This window comes from Borostomias antarcticus, assembly GCF_949987555.1.
Source record: "Borostomias antarcticus genome assembly, chromosome: 4".
Taxonomy (NCBI): domain Eukaryota; kingdom Metazoa; phylum Chordata; class Actinopteri; order Stomiiformes; family Stomiidae; genus Borostomias; species Borostomias antarcticus.
In genome coordinates this window covers 25,916,432-25,936,431 of record NC_140237.1, presented here as the reverse complement: position 1 = coordinate 25,936,431, position 20,000 = coordinate 25,916,432, and the positions used below count along the sequence as shown (strand labels likewise).

The window sequence follows — 20,000 nt, the reverse complement described above, 5'->3', positions numbered from 1 at the left end:
TCGATGTTTTTGAGAGGGAGATACAATATTGATGCGCGCCGCAGTAGCCGATGGTGGACGTACTGTAGACGAGGATAGCAATGGCGTGCGAGTCACGACGGAGGTAGGAGGGCCTCAGCCCTCTCGCCAGCAGCTCAATGTCAGGAGTACAGATGCTATCCTCCACAGTTATGTGCTCAGGCTTACACCATTTCTCACTGACAAAGACAGCTAGCTCTCCTCCGGTTTCTCTTCCTGCTGTCTCGTCCCATCTGCCCGCACCAGAGTGAAGCCATCCAAGTTCTGCACCGCACTGCCCGGTATGTTGTTATTTAACATGTTTCCCAAAAACAGAGTAATCTATTCTCTTCGTATTCACTTTGGCTGCAAACTACAGCTGTCAGCTCATCTGTCTTGTTGGCAAGAGATCTCACATTTACCATTCTGGGCAAATATGGTTTGAACGTCTTCCTTCGTTCCTTTCTTACTCTCTCTCTCTCTCTCTCTCTCTAGCTGGAGCACTTTGCCCTGGTGTGCGAGTACCTCATTCAAAAATGTGCGATTAAAACAGAAAATAAAGAGTCGGAAATAAGGTAAAGGCATAATCTAGCGCCACAACGCACTAGAATGATGGAATGGTAGAAAAAAAAGGGAGCAACGCCAGAACTAACACAAAGTACTCAGTACTCAGACGACAACCACCCAGACAGAAGTACTCAGTACTCAGACAACAACCACCCAGACAGAAGTACTCAGTACTCAGACAACAACCACCCAGACAGAAGTACTCAGTACTCAGACAACAACCACCCAGACAGAAGTACTCAGTACTCAGACAACAACCACCCAGACAGAAGTACTCAGTACTCAGACGACAACCACCCAGACAGAAGTACTCAGTACTCAGACGACAACCACCCAGACAGAAGTACTCAGTAGTCAGACAACAACCACCCAGACAGAAGTACTCAGTACTCAGACAACAAACACCCAGACAGAAGTACTCAGTACTCAGACAACAACCACCCAGACAGAAGTACTCAGTACTCAGACGACAACCACCCAGACAGAAGTCCTGAGTACTCAGAGACATCCACCCAGACACAGAGAGACGGGAGGAGAGAGGAACGCTGTCTGGGCCAGTGACAGAGTTCAGGCCGCGGGTGTGAGGTGCTTCTAAGAGGCTGGCCAGTGACAAGCAGACTGTGTCAGACCTCGGCTCTCTCAGCCCCGAGGCCCCCCAGCTCCGCCACAACCCCCTACTGATGGAGCGCTGTCTGGAGCTCACCTCAGCTGAACTGGACCTGTTCAAACAGACACACGCATGCACGCACACACACACACGCACAGACATGCACGCACACACGTACGCACACACGCACGGACACACACACACACACACACACACACACACACACACACACACACACACACACACACACACACACACAAACCTTTGAAGATGATATAGCTAGTATTTGTATGTGCTGTGAACAGACGGGGTGAAGTCAGGAGAGGAGATGTGTGATCTGTCAGTGGAGGCCAAGGTCGTCTGAAGGCTCCTCAGGGACCCGTTATGTTCAGGTCAAAGTGCCGCGGGAAAACACACACACACACACACACACACACACACACACACACACACACGCACACACACACACACACACACACACAAACAACACACATGCACACGCAACCCAGAATGATGAATTCATCCTCCTGACGTTTTCAGAATGGTGCTGTGTGTGTGTGTGTGTGTGTGCGCGTGTGTGTGTGTGTAGGTGCGGAGTGTTTCTATCTGGGAGGTGTGATAAAGTAATCAAAGGCACCCTACAGAGAGCACAGAGTCATGTTTCTACTCTACTGCTTCTGTCACGCCATTCAATCTCCCTCCTTCTCCCCCCTCCTCTCTACTCCCTCTCTCTCTCCTTAGGGGGTGTGTCCACCAGAGCTACATGTTGGAGCTGGCGCTGTTTTCTCCTTGTTTAAAATGGGTAATGAGCTCTAGGGCGCTATAGAGAACAATGCTGTGTTCCAAGTTCTTTTTAGCGCTGTAGCGCCATGAGCTCTAGGCTTTTCTTTCAGTTGAGAAAAGTTGAACTTTTTGGGCTAGAGCGCAGGCTTTCAAAGGCTATTCTGACAATGTGGACGGTCAGTTGTTTTTTTTTAAGACTGCAGAGACAGCGAACATTAGCACTGGTTAACATTAGCGCTAGTTAACAATAGCTATCTTAACTTGGCTACTGAGTGTGAAGCGGCTGGGATGAGAATCAGCACTTCTAAATCTGAGGCCATGGTTCTCAGCAGGAAACCGGTGGCCTGTCCGCTCCAAGTAGGAAATGAGTCCTTACCCCAAGTGAAGGTGTTCAAGTATCTGGGGGTCTTGTTCACGAGTGAGGGAACCATGGAGAGGGAGTTTGGCCGGAGAATCGGAGCAGCTGGTGCGGTTCTGCAGTCGCTTTACCGCACTGTTGTGACGAAAAGAGAGCTGAGCCAAAAAGCAAAGCTCTCGATCTACCGGTCTATCTTCGTCCCCACCCTCACCCAGGGCCATTGCTAGGAATTCTAGGCCCCCTTAAAGAATATTGGTGTGGGCCCCTACCCCTCCAACTTTTCGTCACCACTTTTTTCAACCCCATTTTTTTTATTTATTATTATGTATCATTTTGTATTTATTTTTCTGTTTCTCTATGTTCTTTTTCAAATTAACCTCTCCATAGATACTGGGTATAATTATATACATAAATTATGCATTGTGTATTATCTGTGCTTGGACTGTCCCTGTCTGTAGCAGTTTCATGACGAACTCTGAGCCTCTTCACTCCCTTCACTCTCTGTTTCTGACTGGCTAGGACCTGGCTCTGTAGACAGTAAGAACAGAACAGTGTCTTCTTAAGACTTGGGAATAAATCTATGTAGCACTGGATAGTTTTCAGGAAGCTGGCTAGGCGGCTGTTGATTGGCTAATAAACGCCTCTCTTATTTCAAGAGCAAATACCCTCTCTAAAATAAAATAAAAAATAAACTGAACAAATCAGCATTTAAACTGAAATCAACTCTATATGAATTTCTATGAATTAACACCACTATTTATTTAGTTATTAACCATTAATTTCTTTATGTAATGTAACTGTTTCATATGTAGGCTATCTTAACCTGGATTACATCTACATGTTGCTATTCAATACATTAGTTCAGTAATATGTTTAACTAGCCAACCAGTGTCTAACTCACTCACTCACCATCTAAAGCATCTTCTGGGGGCTGGAGGTGGGTGTCTAGGTCAGATGAGGCCACAGCTGATTCTGTGAGTAGCAGGACATAAAGGTTTTACAAAGAAATCAACTCTATATGAATTTCTATTAATTAACTTAACACTATTTATTTATTGGCCATGAATTTCTTTATGTAATGTAACTGTTTCATATGCAGGCTATCTTAACCTGGGTTAACTTACATCTACATTTTGCTATTCATAGCAGTACAGTAGTTTAGTAATAAGTTTAATAGCCAACCAGTGTCTACCAGTCACTCACTCACCATCTAAAGCAGGGGTGTCAAACTCATTTTGCTTCAGGGGCCACATAGAGCCCAATCTGATCTCAAGTGGGCCGGGCCAGTAAAATAATAGCAAAATAACCTAGAAATAACGTCAACTCCAAATCTTTACCTTTGTTTTTCAATATTTCAATATTATGCCTTAATTTATCATTTAGCCTATATATGTGCATTATAACTCACAGATCACAGTGGATCTACAAAGGCACAAAACATTTATTCACAGATAGGCCTATGGAACTGAAAAAATGGCATTTCACTTTGATTAAAACAACTTGTTTATTTTAATGTACAGTAGATACATTTTCACATCTGACCACCTGAACTGACTCACCACACTATGCACAAACTAAAGTGGGAGCTATGAAGAACGTTATCACCCTGCCTTGTAAATGTATTAAATTTGTACATTTCAAAAACCCATAAAAGTGATAGCAGTGCATGAGCAATAGAGTTACACCAGACCAAACTATTTTGTGCTGAAGCTGCTGACTGATATTATACTGCACAATGTTCATGGTCTTTAAATATTACATTACCACAGTAAATGTTATTTTTAACAGAACTGTATTCTTCAGAGTGCTCTCATCAATTGCAACCGAAAATGCAACAAATGACTTGACTTTGTGATTCATTTGGCTGTCCAAGTCTGCCAAGAGATCTGAAATTCTATCTGCGACAGTGTTCCTCGTTAGGCTAATGTTGGCAAAGGCCTGTCGCTTTTCAGGGCACACGATTTCTGCAGCCTTCAGCATGCATGTTTTCACGAACTCGCCCTCAGAAAATGGCTTGGATCCTAACATTAACTCGTTAGCAATAAGGTAGCTAGCTTTCACCGCTGCATCACTGACCTCTCGGCTACGGGTAAAAACAGACTGCTGTTTCTTCAGACCCACTAACAATTCATTTATCTTCTCTATTCTCAGTTGTCCTCGCAAATGGTTGTATTTTTCACCATGATGAGTCTCATAGTGGCGTCGAATATTATATTCCTTGAGCACTGAAACTTGCTGATTACACACCAAGCACACAGGTTTCCCTTTCACTTCTGTGAATAAATAAGAATCAGTCCATTTTTCTTGGAAAACTCTGCACTCTGTGTCAACTTTTCTCCGTTTTGACAGACATTTTGGTAATGACGGTGCAACCGTGGGTAATTTTGACAACAAGAGCTTAATAACGATAAGGCAAGATTGCCAGATGATTCTGGGCGCGTTGCTGTCACGTGCTGTTTATTTCCGGATCTCTCGTTATGTCAGTGCGACCTCTGCTGGACAAATTTGGAATATCTGTTCCTTTTTATTAATTTTGGACGTCGTCTCGTGGGCCGGTTTGAACCATCTGGCGGGCCGGTTTTGGCCCGCGGGCCGTATGTTTGACACCCCTGATCTAAAGCATCTTCTGGGGGCTGGAGGTGTCTAGAGAGGGGGCCACAGCTGATTATGTGCACATAAAGGTTTTAAAAAGACATGTCAACAGGACCGGCTGGCTAGCATAGCAAATTATAATTTAAGCATTCATAAGAATGGAAACGTGTCCTGGCTGCTGCTACTGGATTTGTATTAGATTTAATATTAGAACTGTAGTAGCTGTCTAGTTAATGGTAGCTAACGTTATCTAGCAGCTAGCTTACCAGAACAGTAGTTGGCTGGCTGCTAGCACTGTAGCTAGCTGTCTAGTTAATGGTAACTAACGGTTTCTAGCAGCTAGCTTACCAGAACGAAAGTTGGCTGGTTGCTAGAACTGTAGCTAGCTGTCTAGTAAATGGTAGCTAACGTTAGCTAGCAGCTAGCTAACCAGATCGAGTTGTTACCAGAATGTAAGCTTATACTAGTTAGTTATACTTATTACTAGTGTTAGCTACCTAGCTTAGCACTTTCTTCACACACTAGGCTAACGGCTCTCGTTGTCATGGTTAATGTGAGACCGCGGGCAACTTCCCTCTCAGCAACATAGCTACTCTCACCTTTCTTGTGGAAAAAAATGCTTATGCTGGGCTCCCGCTCTGCTGCCTTTTCTCCTGGCCTCTCTCTCCACTCTTTTCTGGTGCCCGGATGTATGTATGGGCATGATGTTTATGATTTAACGTTAGGCTATTAGTGCTGAATCAAAACAATCAGTTCCTTGTTTATTTTCGAAATTCCTCGATTATATGGTTCCTTGTAATCTAATAAACATGTTGAATCCCTTGAATGTCTTTTCTACCTTGTAATTTCTTCGCAAAATGATATTTCGCTAATGTTTTGAAAACAACAAAGATGTGTGAAACATCACTATTATGTGCTCCGCGTATTGACGCAATGACGTAGTACACGATTTTCGGGGACCACCTTCTCAAATTTGCTCTAGAGCGCATACTAGTGGTCAAAAACTACATTGGGTACCTTTAATGTCAAAAGAGGTGAGACTTGCCAGCGTGAACCATGGCATGGACTAAACCATTTAAGAAGGGGGATATTGCTCAGGAAATTAAACGTTTTTTCATCTGTATTGCATTATTTGTGGCTTAATTTGAATTCTGATGCAGGGATTAGTGACTGAACTTCATGCAGAATAATTTCGTCATAGAAAGAGGGACCTCTTTTTTGTGGGCCCTGCTTGCTTGTGGGCCCTTATAATCATCATAACCTTTCACCGCTAAACAACGGCCCTGCCCTCACCTATGGTCATGAAGGATGGGTCATGACCGAAAGAACGAGATCACGGATACAAGCGTCCGAAATTAGTATTCTCCGGAGGGTGGCCGGGGTCTCCCTGAGAGATCGGGTGAGAAGTTCAGTCATCCGGGAGAGACTCGGAGTAGAGCCGCTGCTCCTTTGCGTCGAAAGGAGCCAGTTGAGGTGGTTCGGGCATCTAGTGAGGATGCCTGCTGGGCGCCTCCCTAGGGAGGTGTTCCAGGCGTGTCCGGCTGGGAGGAGGCCGCGGGGTAGACCCAGGACTAGGTGGCGGGACTACATCTCCGCACTGGCCTGTGAGCGGCTAAAGATTCCCCAGGCAGAGCTGGTTGATGCTGCTAGGGAAAGGGATGTCTGGGGCCCCCTGGTGGAGCTGCTGCCTCCGCGACCCAACCCCGGATAAGCGGATGAAGATGGATGGAACTTGGCTAGTTAATACTCCAGTCTGCAAAAACACGACACTCGGTGCTAGCATAGCTGTAAAGCGTCGGTAGCCTGGCCAGCGCTAAACTCCTGCTCTAGGGTGCTATACGGCCTTGGGTTACACGGCAACATTTCCAGAACGAGAATGGCAAAAGAACGAGAATGACCTCAAGGTTACACGGAACGTTTCATCAGCGTTGCCAGAAGTTCAGGGTTCATCCAAGCAACTGTCACAAAGTACCCTGTGTTTTAAATAGCCAAACCAGATTTGGAGCGAGATGCGCAAGGAGTGAAAATTGGCTTCGGCTGAATGTTGGTTAGAAAGATAGAGGAACTTTATAGCAGAGACGCAGGTCCATATAAAACATTATATATAACTCTTTCATAAATGTACAATTCGTTTAGGCTATTTTTTGCACGATAGGCAAAAATATGTATATTATACCATCATATACAGTATGTGTGTGTGTGTGTGTGTGCATGTAAGCATATTGTGCACATCCTAGATGCTTGTTGGTATCTATAAAATGTGAAACTTGTTTAACGACCCATCAGCACCATAGCAACGGAACTATATTTGGGCCCCTGCAATGTATTTTAAAAAATGCGGACCTAAATAAAAAATTCAAATGTGCGTGCGTGTGTGTGTGCATTCTGCACTAATGACACAGGGAGGATGAAACTCGGTCCTGTGGTGCAGCTCAGAGCCGGGCTGATGAGGCCCGGAGGCCGGGGCTGTGTGGGATGTCTCTGGCCCCGGCTGGGTTCCTCAATCAGAACACCATTAGAACCGGGGAAAGGTCAGGGGTCAATCTCTCTGGCAGGGAGGAGGCGGGAGACCGCTGCTGCAACACTACAGACACAGCACCCCTCACGCCCCCGAGCTGCACACACACACACACGCGCACGCACACACACAAACACACATACAGATATATACACACAGGGACACACACAAACAAAACTTTAAAGATAATATAGATAGTATTTGTATGTACAGTACTGTGAACAGACACACACACACACAGGGAAGCACACACATCCTCCCGCCCATGCACACACACACACACACACACACACACACACACACACACACACACACGTATGTACAGCATGCATTAAAGCACGCATTTGCAAACACACAAATATGCTCATACACTGTTCCAAGAAACAAAAGGGAAACCACAACTGTACTAGAGAGCATTTAGTCTTCCTACATCCCTCCTTCCCTCCTCCCTCCCTCCCTCCCTCCTCCCTCCTCACTCCCTCCTCCCTCCCAGCTCCCGACCAGCTAAACATTCTATTATACCTCCTATACTCTGAGAAACGAAGCCAAGGGGCTGGCAAGACTTTCAAACTCTGCTATAAATAACTACATACACAGAGACAGAGAGACCGACAGAGAGAGAGAGAGAGAGAGAGTGGAGGGGAGGTGCATCCTCATTACTGTGTGCTGGCCAGGTATTTTGTAAACAGAAGGCATTTACTTCACACGATCAAAGCAGCAGTGTGTATGTGTGTGTGTGTGTGTGTGTGTGTGTGTGTGTGTGTGAGAGAGAGAGTCTGCAGGAGAGACTGCGGCAGGCTTACAGCAGCCCAACGGCACGCCGCCGCTTCTAAAAACACCAAAACCTGTGGAAATGTAACGAATGCAGGCCGGTCCGGAATGAACCCCGCCATCTTTGTCCGTGGTCCAGGTCTACACGCTACACTCAGGGGGTGGTGGAGGGTGAACCCAAGTCAACTCAGTTTACCCACGTCTTTAAAATGAGACTGAGTTTACTCACTTATTTTCTGATCAACTGTGTTAATCAATGAGGAGAAACAAGGTGGCTAAACTGCCCTTTACACACCTCTGTATTTACCACTCAATGTCTGCCTTCACATGTCTGTCTGTCAGTCATCGTTTGATCCCCTCTATCTGCATGATTGTATTGTACAGTTCTTTAATGTTTTACTCTTATGTTGTCTGTTAATGTTTGTCTTAAGTGTATGCTAATGTTTATGTTGTGTCTGGATACATGTTTGTTTTATGTGTCTTAATGTGCTTTAATCTTTGTATTTTGCATTTTAATTGTTGCACGTCCGTCCGTGTTCCTGTTTTTAGCAGCCTTAACACCACCCCCAGGGACAACAATTGAAAATTAGCTTTAAGCTAATACTGACATATTTATAGTCATGTTTTAATGTGTGCTGTTGATTAATATGTACTGTCCCTATATGTACACGGCCTCACTCCAAGAAGAGATGGTCTAGATGTCTACAAAGAGTATTTGTCAGAGTAAGTGACTTGTGTCCATGTGTGTGTGTGTGTGTGTCTGTGTGTGTGTTTGTCTCTCCAGGTTTTTGCAGAGGGGACCATCAGTATGCAGGGACAACACTACGCCAGACCCCTCTGCGTTATCTTATCTTCAATCAAGCCCATAATCCACACTTGCCCTTCATGCTGCACGTGCACACACACACACACACACACACACACACACACGCACACACACACTGCTCAGGGCTCTGACCAAAGGGTGAGGATCATCTGAAAGACAGCTTGCTCTGTCTCTTATCAGAGTTGTGTTTGCGGAGGGTGACAGATTGTCCCCTTCTCTTTTCTACACACACTGTACTCATATAACGTGGGACCTCGAGGGGTCTTCAATCCACCACACGGCAATGACACACAATTACACACGTGAGTGGCGACACATCACACAACACACACGCAATCAGGGGTCGCCGGTGGAAATCGTCCCCTGCATTTCTCCCATCCAAGCCGTCCTCCTCCAGGGGCAGCCAGGAGCAGTGGGCAGCCATCGTTCATGGCGCCCGGGGACCAAGTCCAAGTACTCAGTCCAGGTCCTGGTCAGGGACAAGACTGAAGATCCTCTTCCTCAAAAACATTTCTGTTCAACTTGTTGAAATCATTTAATTTTGTGGTCATAAGCGAACTACATTACTGCCTGTGATTCTTGTTTGTGATAATGTCACACATTTCTGCACCTCACAACTCTTTCCATATTCATGTAGGAAATGTCAATTCAAGGAACACTGCACCAGGATGGATGATTAATGTCATGCAGCTTTTAACTGGGGAATTATACAATTCAGGGCAACAGAAACCAATGTAATTTATAACCATGGCCTACATATTTTCAAACAAATCAATTTATACAAACCCATGGGGTTGATAATCTATACGCAAACATATTGAAACCAAAATAATTATAAGGCTACTTGTGCAGATAAGCAAGTCCAGCTAAAAACATGAAAACATATTTTGTTTTGTTACGTGAACGTTAGGGTTGGTTGATCTGTCCGTGCTTGTTTATTGGCCGTTCTTCAGGTAACCCTGTGTTTCACGTCACAACGATATGAACTGTGGGTTATTCTCTTAGGCAAAGTCTGCATAAGTGCAGACTTACGGTAAGGGGGCATAAATGGATCAAAATGTCTGCCAGAAAGCCCTTGTGCACTTGACAATTTGACAATGGGACCGCCCTAAGCCCTCACGCACTAAGCGTGAACGCACCTCAAAGTCTGTAAGTCCGTAAGGGTGTACATTGGGACTTGGCCAGAGACTGAGGTGAGGTTAGCATGTTACATAGAGAGACTGAGGTGAAGCTAGCATGTTAGATAGAGAGACTGAGGTGAAGCTAGCATGTTAGATAGAGACTGAGGTGAAGCTAGCATGTTAGATAGAGAGACTGAGGTGAAGCTAGCATGTTAGATAGAGAGACTGAGGTGAAGCTAGCATGTTAGATAGAGAGACTGAGGTGAAGCTAGCATGTTAGATAGAGACTGAGGTGAAGCTAGCATGTTAGATAGAGAGACTGAGGTGAAGCTAGCATGTTAGATAGAGAGACTGAGGTGAAGCTAGCATGTTAGATAGAGACTGAGGTGAAGCTAGCATGTTAGATAGAGAGACTGAGGTGAAGCTAGCATGTTAGATAGAGAGACTGAGGTGAAGCTAGCATGTTAGATAGAGAGACTGAGGTGAAGCTAGCATGTTAGATAGAGACTGAGGTGAAGCTAGCATGTTAGATAGAGGCCCAGTCCCAATGTCCCCCCTAAACCCTCAAGCCCTGAGCCCTCACAGACTTATTGACGTCACCTGGTAAAGTGGTTGAGTGCGAGAGGCTGCAAGGGCTCGAATTGGTATAAAAAGGAATGGGACAGCACTTGCGACATCACATTACGTTGACGTGAAAAGATACTTTTACTATTGTGGGTGTGGGGCTTTTTATTAATTTGTCAATTTTACATGTTTTTCTTGTAGGCCTTCATGTAAATTAATTTTGAGCTGACGAACTACATTACTGCCTGTGATTCTTGTTTGTGATGAATCCTAAAGTATCTACTTAAGAATGATAATACACGTTCCTGCACCTCACAACTCTTTCCATATTCATGTTGGAAATCTCAATTCAAAGAACACTGCACCGAAATGGGTGATTAATGTCATACTGCTTTTAACTGGGAAATCATATGATTTAGAGCAACAGAAATCGATGTAATTTATAACCATAGCCTACATATTTTTACACAAATCACATTATACAAACCCATGGGGTTAATAACCCATACTTAAAAATAATGAAACCAAAATAATTATAAGGCTACTTGTGCAGATAAGCAAGTCCAGCTGAAAACATGAAAACATTTTGTTTTGTAACGTGAACATTTGGGTTGGTTGATCTGTCCGTGCTTGTTTATTGGCTGTTCTTCAGGTGACCCCGTGTTTCACGTCACAACGATATGAACTTAGGGTAATTCCCTTAGGCGAAGTCTGCAGAAGTGCAGACTTACGGTAAGGGGGCATAAAGGGCTCAAAATGTCTGCCAGAGAGCCCTCACGCACTTGCCGATTTGACATTGGGACACCCCTAAGCCCTCGCGGACTTCGCGGGAGCGCGCCCTTAAGTCTGCGAGTCTGCAAGGGTGGACATTGGGACTGGGCTAGAGAGACTGAGGTGAAGCTAGCATGTTAGATAGAGAGACTGAGGTGAAGCTAGCATGTTAGATAGAGAGACTGAGGTGAAGCTAGCATGTTAGATAGAGACTGAGGTGAAGCTAGCATGTTAGATAGAGAGACTGATGTGAAGCTAGCATGTTAGATAGAGACTGAGGTGAAGCTAGCATGTTAGATAGAGAGACTGAGGTGAAGCTAGCATGTTAGATAGAGAGACTGAGGTGAAGCTAGCATGTTAGATAGAGACTGAGGTGAAGCTAGCATGTTAGATAGAGACTGAGGTGAAGCTATTGCACCTCTGGAACCTGTCCAGAAAGCAGCCACTCGCCTGGTGTTCAACCCCCTCAAGTTCTCCCACACAACTTCCCTTCTCCGTTTTCTGGCAGCTAGCATCCAGTTCAAAACTCTGGTACTTGCCTACAGGGCAATGAAAGGAACAGCTCCCAACTACCTCAAGGTCATGGTCAAGCCCTAAACCCCCTCCTGACCGCTACGCTCTGCAACCTCGGGGTGACTGGTTGGCCTGATCGATCGACAGTCATGTCTCTTCTCTGTCCTGGCCCCGCAGTGGTGGAATGAACTTCCCACTGACGTCAGGACAGCAGAGTCGCTGCTCATCTTTCAGCGCAGGCTCAAAACTCACCTCTTCAGGAAGTACTACCACGATCCTCCCTCTTAAGCACCTATTGTATTTATATTTTGCTGCTCTTGCACTTTGCTTTGGATAGAAGTGTCCGCTAAATGACTGTACTGCAATGTAATGTAAAAGCTAGCATGTTGGATAGGGAGAACGAGGTACACCTCTAGTACTTGGGTACAAGCAACCCTATACCCAATAATTGGATCACTCATCAAATACACCTTACACCAATGAATGAGAATTATATACAACAAGACTGAGGGCTAAATAGCAGCAAGGTTATCAGTGTAATCCAATCAGGCAGAACTAGTGTGTGTGTGTGTGTGTGTATGTGTCTGTGGGTGTGAGTGCGTTGATCTATGTGCATAATGCGTGCGTGTGTGTGTGTGTGTGTGTGTGACTGACCTGCCGCTGGTGTTGCGGAGGATGACCAGTGCATCGGGGAAGCCGTCCAAGTTGTAGTCTCCCAGGTGGAGGGTGAGCTGGGCCGGGTCCCCCAGCGGAGAGGCCTTCTGGGGGGGCACAAAGCCCCACACCGTGTCCCTCCTCTGGAGCTCCGTCAACACGGGGAACCACTGCAACGGCAGAGCACACACGGCAAAAACAATGACCTTACCTTTATTAAAGTTCACTATCTGGAATTAGATGCCCTGTAATACACAGATATGTTCTCAAGAGAGAGAGAGACATTTGACCTTTAGTAATCCCTTTATTGGTGCAATAAAATTAAGTTCAAATCAAGGATCAGGCCATTTCACAACATAAACATATATAAAATATAAAAAAACCAACACAAAACATCACACAACCAAGTGCACATCTTCCACAACACATACTGTATAATACACATTCAAAAGCCAGCAATAGCATGTTATTAGCTACCGTACATAACACCCCCCCACCCCCCAGAGGGGGAGAGAGAGAGAGAGAGAGAGAGAGAGAGAGAGAGAGAGAGAGAGAGAGAGAGAGAGAGAGAGAGAGAGAGAGATCCTCAGTTACAGGGTAATTGGCAGTAGAAGGGGTCTGTGAGGAGGAGGTGTATGGCTACGTTCACACGGCAAATTTTGCGAGCTGCTAGAAGAGCGAGGCACACCGCTATTTGTTGCCAAGAGACACCACAAGCATAGGGCGCTTCCTCCAAGATCCACTGAAAAGTTATATATTACATATATTTCAACTTTCCAGCGCTGATAAAAAGCGAGCTGCATCGCTGCTCCACCCCCGTAATGAACAACTCCGCGGAAACACAATCTGCTGTGTGAATGCAGCCTTAGAGGAGGAGGTGAGAGAGAAGGAGGTGTGTGAGAGGAGGTGGAGATGAGTAAATGTGGAGAGGAGATGTGAGAGGAGGGGGTTAGAGAGGAGGAGGTGAGAGAGGAGGAAATTGAGATGATGAGGTGAGAGAGGAGGAGGTGGGAGAGGAGGAAATGGAGATGATGAGGTGAGAGAGGAGGAGGTGAGAGAGGAGGAGGTGGGAGAGGAGAAGGTGTGGAGATGAGGTGTGAGAGGAAGAGGTGTGTGAGAAGAGGAGGTGTGGAGAGAAGGTGAGAGGAGAGGAGATGTGAGTGGAGGAGGTGGAGAGGAGGAGGTGTGGAGAGGAGGAGGTGAGAGAAGAGAAGAGGAGGTGGAGAGGAGGAGGTGAGAGAAGAGGAGGTGGAGAGAAGGAGGTGTGAGGAGGAGGTGTGAGTGGAGGAGGTGGAAGAGGAGGTGGAGAGGAGGTGTGGAGAGGAGGAGGTGGGAGAGGAGGTGGAGGAGGAGGAGGAGTGAGTTCTCTCTCTGCTGCTGAGTCCTCTGTTCTCATGTCCTCCACATGCAGATAGGCTGGCTGGGTGGGTGGGTCGGGTCTTGGTCTCTAGAGGAGAGACAGGTCCAGGTCTCTAGAGGACAGACAGGTCCAGGTCTCTAGAGGAGAGACAGGTCCAGGTCTCTAGAGGACAGACAGGTCCTGGTCTAGAGGAGAGACATGTCCAGCTCTCTAGAGGACAGACAGGTCCAGGTCTCTAGAGGAGAGACAGGTCCAGCTCTCTAGAGGACAGACAGGTCCTGGTCTCTAGAGGAGAGACAGATCCAGGTCTCTAGAGGAGAGACAGGTCCAGGTCTCTAGAGGAGAGACAGGTCCTGGTCTCTAGAGGACAGACAGGTCCAGGTCTCTAGAGGAGAGACAGGTCCAGGTCTCTAGAGGACAGACAGGTCCAGGTCTCTAGAGGAGAGACAGATCCAGGTCTCTAGAGGAGAGACAGGTCCAGGTCTCTAGAGGAGAGACAGGTCCAGGTCTCTAGAGGACAGACAGGTCCAGGTCTCTAGAGGAGAGACAGGTCCAGGTCTCTAGAGGAGAGACAGGTCCAGCTCTCTAGAGGACAGACAGGTCCTGGTCTCTAGAGGAGAGACAGGTCCAGGTCTCTAGAGGAGAGACAGGTCCAGGTCTCTAGAGGAGAGACAGGTCCAGGTCTCTAGAGGACAGACAGGTCCAGGTCTCTAGAGGAGAGACAGGTCCAGGTCTCTAGAGGAGAGACAGGTCCAGGTCTCTAGAGGAGACAGGTCCAGGTCTCTAGAGGAGACAGGTCCAGGTCTCTAGAGGAGAGACAGGTCCAGGTCTCTAGAGGAGAGACAGGTCCAGGTCTCTAGAGGAGACAGGTCCAGGTCTCTAGAGGAGAGACAGGTCCAGGTCTCTAGAGGAGAGGAGAGACAGGTCCAGGTCTCTAGAGGAGACAGGTCCAGTCTCTAGAGGACAGACAGGTCCTGGTCTCTAGAGGACAGACAGGTCCAGGTCTCTAGAGGACAGAAAGGTCCAGGAGAGACAGGTGCAGAATCCGTACTAAAAATGTGTATGAGCACAAATAAGGAAAATGACTTGCACACAAAAAAAACCTGATTTATAAAACCGTGTGCACGCACACCTGCACCCAATTTTATATCCTCCTGGAAATGTGCGCACGCTGATCAGAAAGAAAAAGAGACAGATAGAGAGATAGATAGAGAGGAAGAGAGATAGATAGAGAGACACAGAGAGAGATAGAGAGGAAGAGAGAGAGAGAGAGAGAGAGAGAGAGAGAGACAGAAAGAGTGATGCTGCTGATCTCTCCAGTCTCTGCAGCGTGACTGGGTATCTGTGATGGTGGAGCGAGCGCCAGGCAAACAAACAACACTACTATCAATCCACCAGCCAGCCCACACACAGATGTCTGTCTCACACGTGCACACACACACACGCGCACACATATACACACACACACACACACACACACACAAACACGCACAAACAAACACGCACGCACGCAAGCAAACACACACATGCACTCACACATGCACGCACACGCAAACACGCACACACACAAACACGTACGCACGCACACACACACACACACACACCCTCAGTCTCTTTGTTTACTAAGGCGAATAAAGGCAGCATGTTAGCAGCTCCTGCTCCTATCGATTCCTCGCTGTGGGGGTGACGGTTCATTAGTCCAAGAAATTAAAATTTCAGAAACGACAGGGGGTGCATGGTACGAGGCGCGATTACGCCGACAGAGAACATCGCCGGCGCCATCGACACGCCGCTCAAACACTCCTATAATGAACTCGCTACTTTATGATCCACGGGAAAAATGATATCGCTCATCCAATTATGACAGCTGAGTGGGGAGCCTCCGCCGTCGGTACAACCAGCGGGCTCTACACAGGGCTGAGCGGATTACCACGGTAACGATGGACCGACTCACCGTGATGTGATCTGGGCTATCGCTTACGGCTCATGATCTTAATATGTCATATCTGTGCATTATTACGTCTCCCCGCTCAAACGGATGGACACCTGAATATGGGTATGAGTTGTCGTTGCGCTGTCATGTTGATGTGGGGCTAGCACAGCAGTTATGACTGTCACGTAACCACGGAGACAGGGAGACAGACTGAGGGACAGATTGGGGGACAGACTGACATAGATGAGTGGGAGGAGAACGGAGAAAGGCGCGTAGAAAGAGTGAGGAGAGAAAAAGAGAGACAGAGAGAGAACAGCAGAAACTAGAGAGATATATGTAGATAGACAGATATAGATAGATATATACAGAGAGAAAGAGAGAAACTAGACCTATTTAGATATAAACACGGAGAGAAAGAGAGAAACTAGACCTATTTAGATATATACACAGAGAGAAAGAGAGAAACTAGATCTATTTAGATATATACACAGAGAAAGAGAGAAACTAGACCTATTTAGATATATACACAGAGAGAGAGAGAAACTAGACCTATTTAGATATATACACAGAGAGAAACTACAGATAGATAGATGGAGAGTGAGAGAGCGAGCGAGCGAGCGAGAGAGAAAGAGAGAAATAGATAGATAGATAGATAGATAGATAGATAGATAGATAGATAGATAGATAGATAGATAGATAGATAGATAGATAGATAGATAGATAGATAGATAGATAGATAGATAGATAGATAGATAGATAGATGACGAATGGACAGGGTGTTTGGTGACCAGAGTCTCTCTGGGATTAACTGGAATCTCACTGGGCTACTGGCATTTATATCCCTTTATTATGCACACACTCTATTGCTTCATATTTGTTATATATTCAAATAAATGAAAATTATTCATAAATGCACAAGCTATGAATTCATTACCGTAAGCACAGAAGCCCCGACACACACAAAAAAACACACACACACACACACACACACACACACACACACACACACACACACACAGGGGTGTTCTATTGGATGAGAGTGATCGTCCCCTTACTGTAATACTACCAGCGTTGCAGAACACGGTGGTACAGTGAAGAATGTGCCAGAACGTAAATATTATTTATGGCCCCCAGACAGAGGGGGAAGTACGGTGATGTGACGAGCTGCAGCTCATGTCAAGCTGGGGACAAAGAGCGCGTTACTGAGTCCATGAAAATGAAATGAATAACTGTGATGCTGGGGGCTGGCAGAGGGGGGGCCTTGTCTCTCTCACACACACACACACTCACACGCATGCACGCACGCACGCACAAACACACGCTCACGCGCACACACACAGACAACCTCCCTCTGTGTTGCAATTCCATGCACATCCTCCTCTAAACTCAGCTATGTGTCTGTCTGTTGTTTGTATGCCTGGCGCTGGCTCGACCATCACAGATACCCAGTCACCCTGGAGACTGGAGACACCAGCAGCATCGCTCTTTCTGTCTCTCTCTCTATTCCTCTCTATCTATCTTTCTCTGTCTCTCTCTTCCTCTCTATCTCTTTCTCGCTCTATCTCTCTCCCTCCCTCTCTCTCTCTCTCTCTCTCTCCTCACTCTATTCCTTCATCTCCATCCCTGTCTTTTTCTCTCTATGTCTTCGGGATGAACTTTCCTTACTGAACGCCTGTTAAGGGACGATAAAATCCCTCCATCCTTCCAACCCCCTTGTCTTCAGGGAAGTGGTCATCTAACGGCTAACGGCTCCATTAATATGTCTGGGTCTTATCAAAACAAGAGCTGTGTGTGTGTGTGTGTGTGTGTGTGTGTGTGTGTGTGTGTGTGTGTGTGTGTGTGTGAGAAAGCAATGCTACTCTTGTGACAAAATCTATATCGAGGCCTATCCAGTAATCCAGGGTGTGTGTGTGTGTGTGTGTGTGTGTGGCTGTAGGGAGGGTGTGTGCGTGTGTGTGTGTGTGTGTGTGTTTGTGGAGGCTATGTTTAAATGACTGGGTTGCTAATGTAGCTGAGTCCAATGAGTTGTGCAGCTACATGTTTACACTGTCAGTAATGAGTTAATTAGTCTGATAGAGCACAGAGATTAGATGACCCCACGCATGCTTGCCATTTCAGTTCAATTGCGCTAGGTTTAGCATGCTGCTAATGCCAGAATGAGAGAGCATGCAATCAGCTGAAAATGTTCTACATCAATCAACAACATTATGGGTAAGTTGTAAATGAGGCTCTATGTCCAAAATTCTGAACTAACCCTTTAGCCTTAATATGAAAAAATAAAATAAAAAGGTCTAGCAATATTTTTTGCTGTTTTCGATAAGATTGGACCTGCAATTTCCTCACTGGAGACAGACTGGTCAAGAGAGACTTCAAGCTACAGTATTTGACACTGGTTTTGGATTTGATGATATTTCCTTCACACTGCACCTTGATTGTACTGCTTTTCTTAAACTTGTGTTAAGTGCCAAACAAAATGGACTCTCCCAGCCAGATGGTGCAACATTTTGTTGTCAATCAACCAGTCTCTTACCAGAGACAGTTCTCTTATACTAAGAGATTCCTGTATAACTCTGGTATCTTTGCCGTACACTATTAAGATAGTCATCTGCATAAATCATCATTTTAGATGTCACTGCTGCTGGCATATCATTTACATAAATTAAAAAACAATAATGGTCCCAAAATGCAGCCCTGTGATACCCCCACATGTGACCTCCATAACTGTGGACAGGGCCTCAGCTACTTTACACACCTGTTTCCTGTTTGCCAAGTAGGACGGTACCTGTTATATGACAGTAGGACAGTAGAATGGTAGGACAGTAGGACGGTAGGACGGTAGGATGGTAGGATGGTAGGATGGCAGGACAGTAGGATGGTAGGACAGTAGGATGGTAGGATGGTAGGATGGTAGGACAGTAGGACGGTTGGACAGTAGGATGGTAGGACAGTAGGACAGTAGGATGGTAGGACAGTAGGATGGTAGGACAGTAGGATGGTAGGATGGTAGGACAGTAGGACAGTAGGACAGTAGGACGGTAGGACAGTAGGATGGTAGGACAGTAGGATGGTAGGATGGTAGGACAGTAGGATGGTAGGACAGTAAGACAGTAGGATGGTAGGACAGTAGGACAGTAGGATGGTAGGATGGTAGGACAGTAGGACGGTAGGACAGTAGGATGGTAGGATGGTAGGACAGTAGGACAGTAGGATGGTAGGACAGTAGGATGGTAGGATGGTAGGACAGTAGGACAGTAGGACGGTAGGACAGTAGGACGGTAGGACAGTAGGATGGTAGGACAGTAGGATGGTAGGATGGTAGGACAGTAGGATGGTAGGACAGTAGGACAGTAGGATGGTAGGACAGTAGGACAGTAGGATGGTAAGACAGTAGGATGGTACCTGCTGCGTTCCTGGTCTGGAGAGGTAGATGGCGCTCCTCAGACAGGCGTCGTCCACACACACAGGCAGAAGGTGGTCCTGGAACCCATCACCGTCTAGACACACACACACACACACACACACACACACACAGCAGAGGTGAGGATTCACTTGAGGATGACCTAGTCCCTCAGGGGGCAAATTCGATTTTCTACCTCAGTGTTCTCAGAGAGAGAGCTGCTTCAGCATCCAGGAGGAGAACAACAGTGTCAACACTGTCACACAGAGAAGAGAGACCAACAGTGTCATTAACACTCTCCCACAGAGAAGAGAGACCAACAGTGTCATTAACACTCTCAAACAGAGAAGAAAGACCAACAGTGCCATTACCACACTCAAAGAATAGAAACCAACAGTGTCATTGACACACTCAGACAGAGAAGAGAGACCAACCGTGTCATCAACACACTCAGACAGAGAAGAGAGTCCAACAGTCGTTAACACCCTCAGGCAGAGAAGAGAGACCATCAGTGTCATTAACACATTCAGACAGAGAAGAGAGACCAACAGTGCCATTAACACACTAGGCAGAGAAGAGAGACCAACAGTGCCATTAAAACATTCAGACAGAGAAGAGAGACCAACAATGCCATTAACACAGTCAGGCAGAGAAGAGAGACCAACAGT

General features: G+C 46.2%; 1 protein-coding gene across 2 annotated transcripts in view; it reads right to left on the bottom strand.

Moving 5' to 3' along the window:
• The window catches only part of itfg1 (integrin alpha FG-GAP repeat containing 1), a 136,092-nt gene that overhangs the window by 73,293 nt on the left and 42,799 nt on the right, over positions 1-20,000 (bottom strand). For both annotated transcript variants that reach the window (XM_084437098.1, XM_084437099.1), the window contains exons 9-10: positions 19,335-19,429; positions 12,643-12,812 (exon numbers count right to left, since the gene is read on the bottom strand). In XM_084437098.1, the coding sequence (XP_084293224.1) occupies positions 12,643-12,812; positions 19,335-19,429 (265 nt within the window). The remainder of the gene's footprint in view (positions 1-12,642; positions 12,813-19,334; positions 19,430-20,000) is intronic.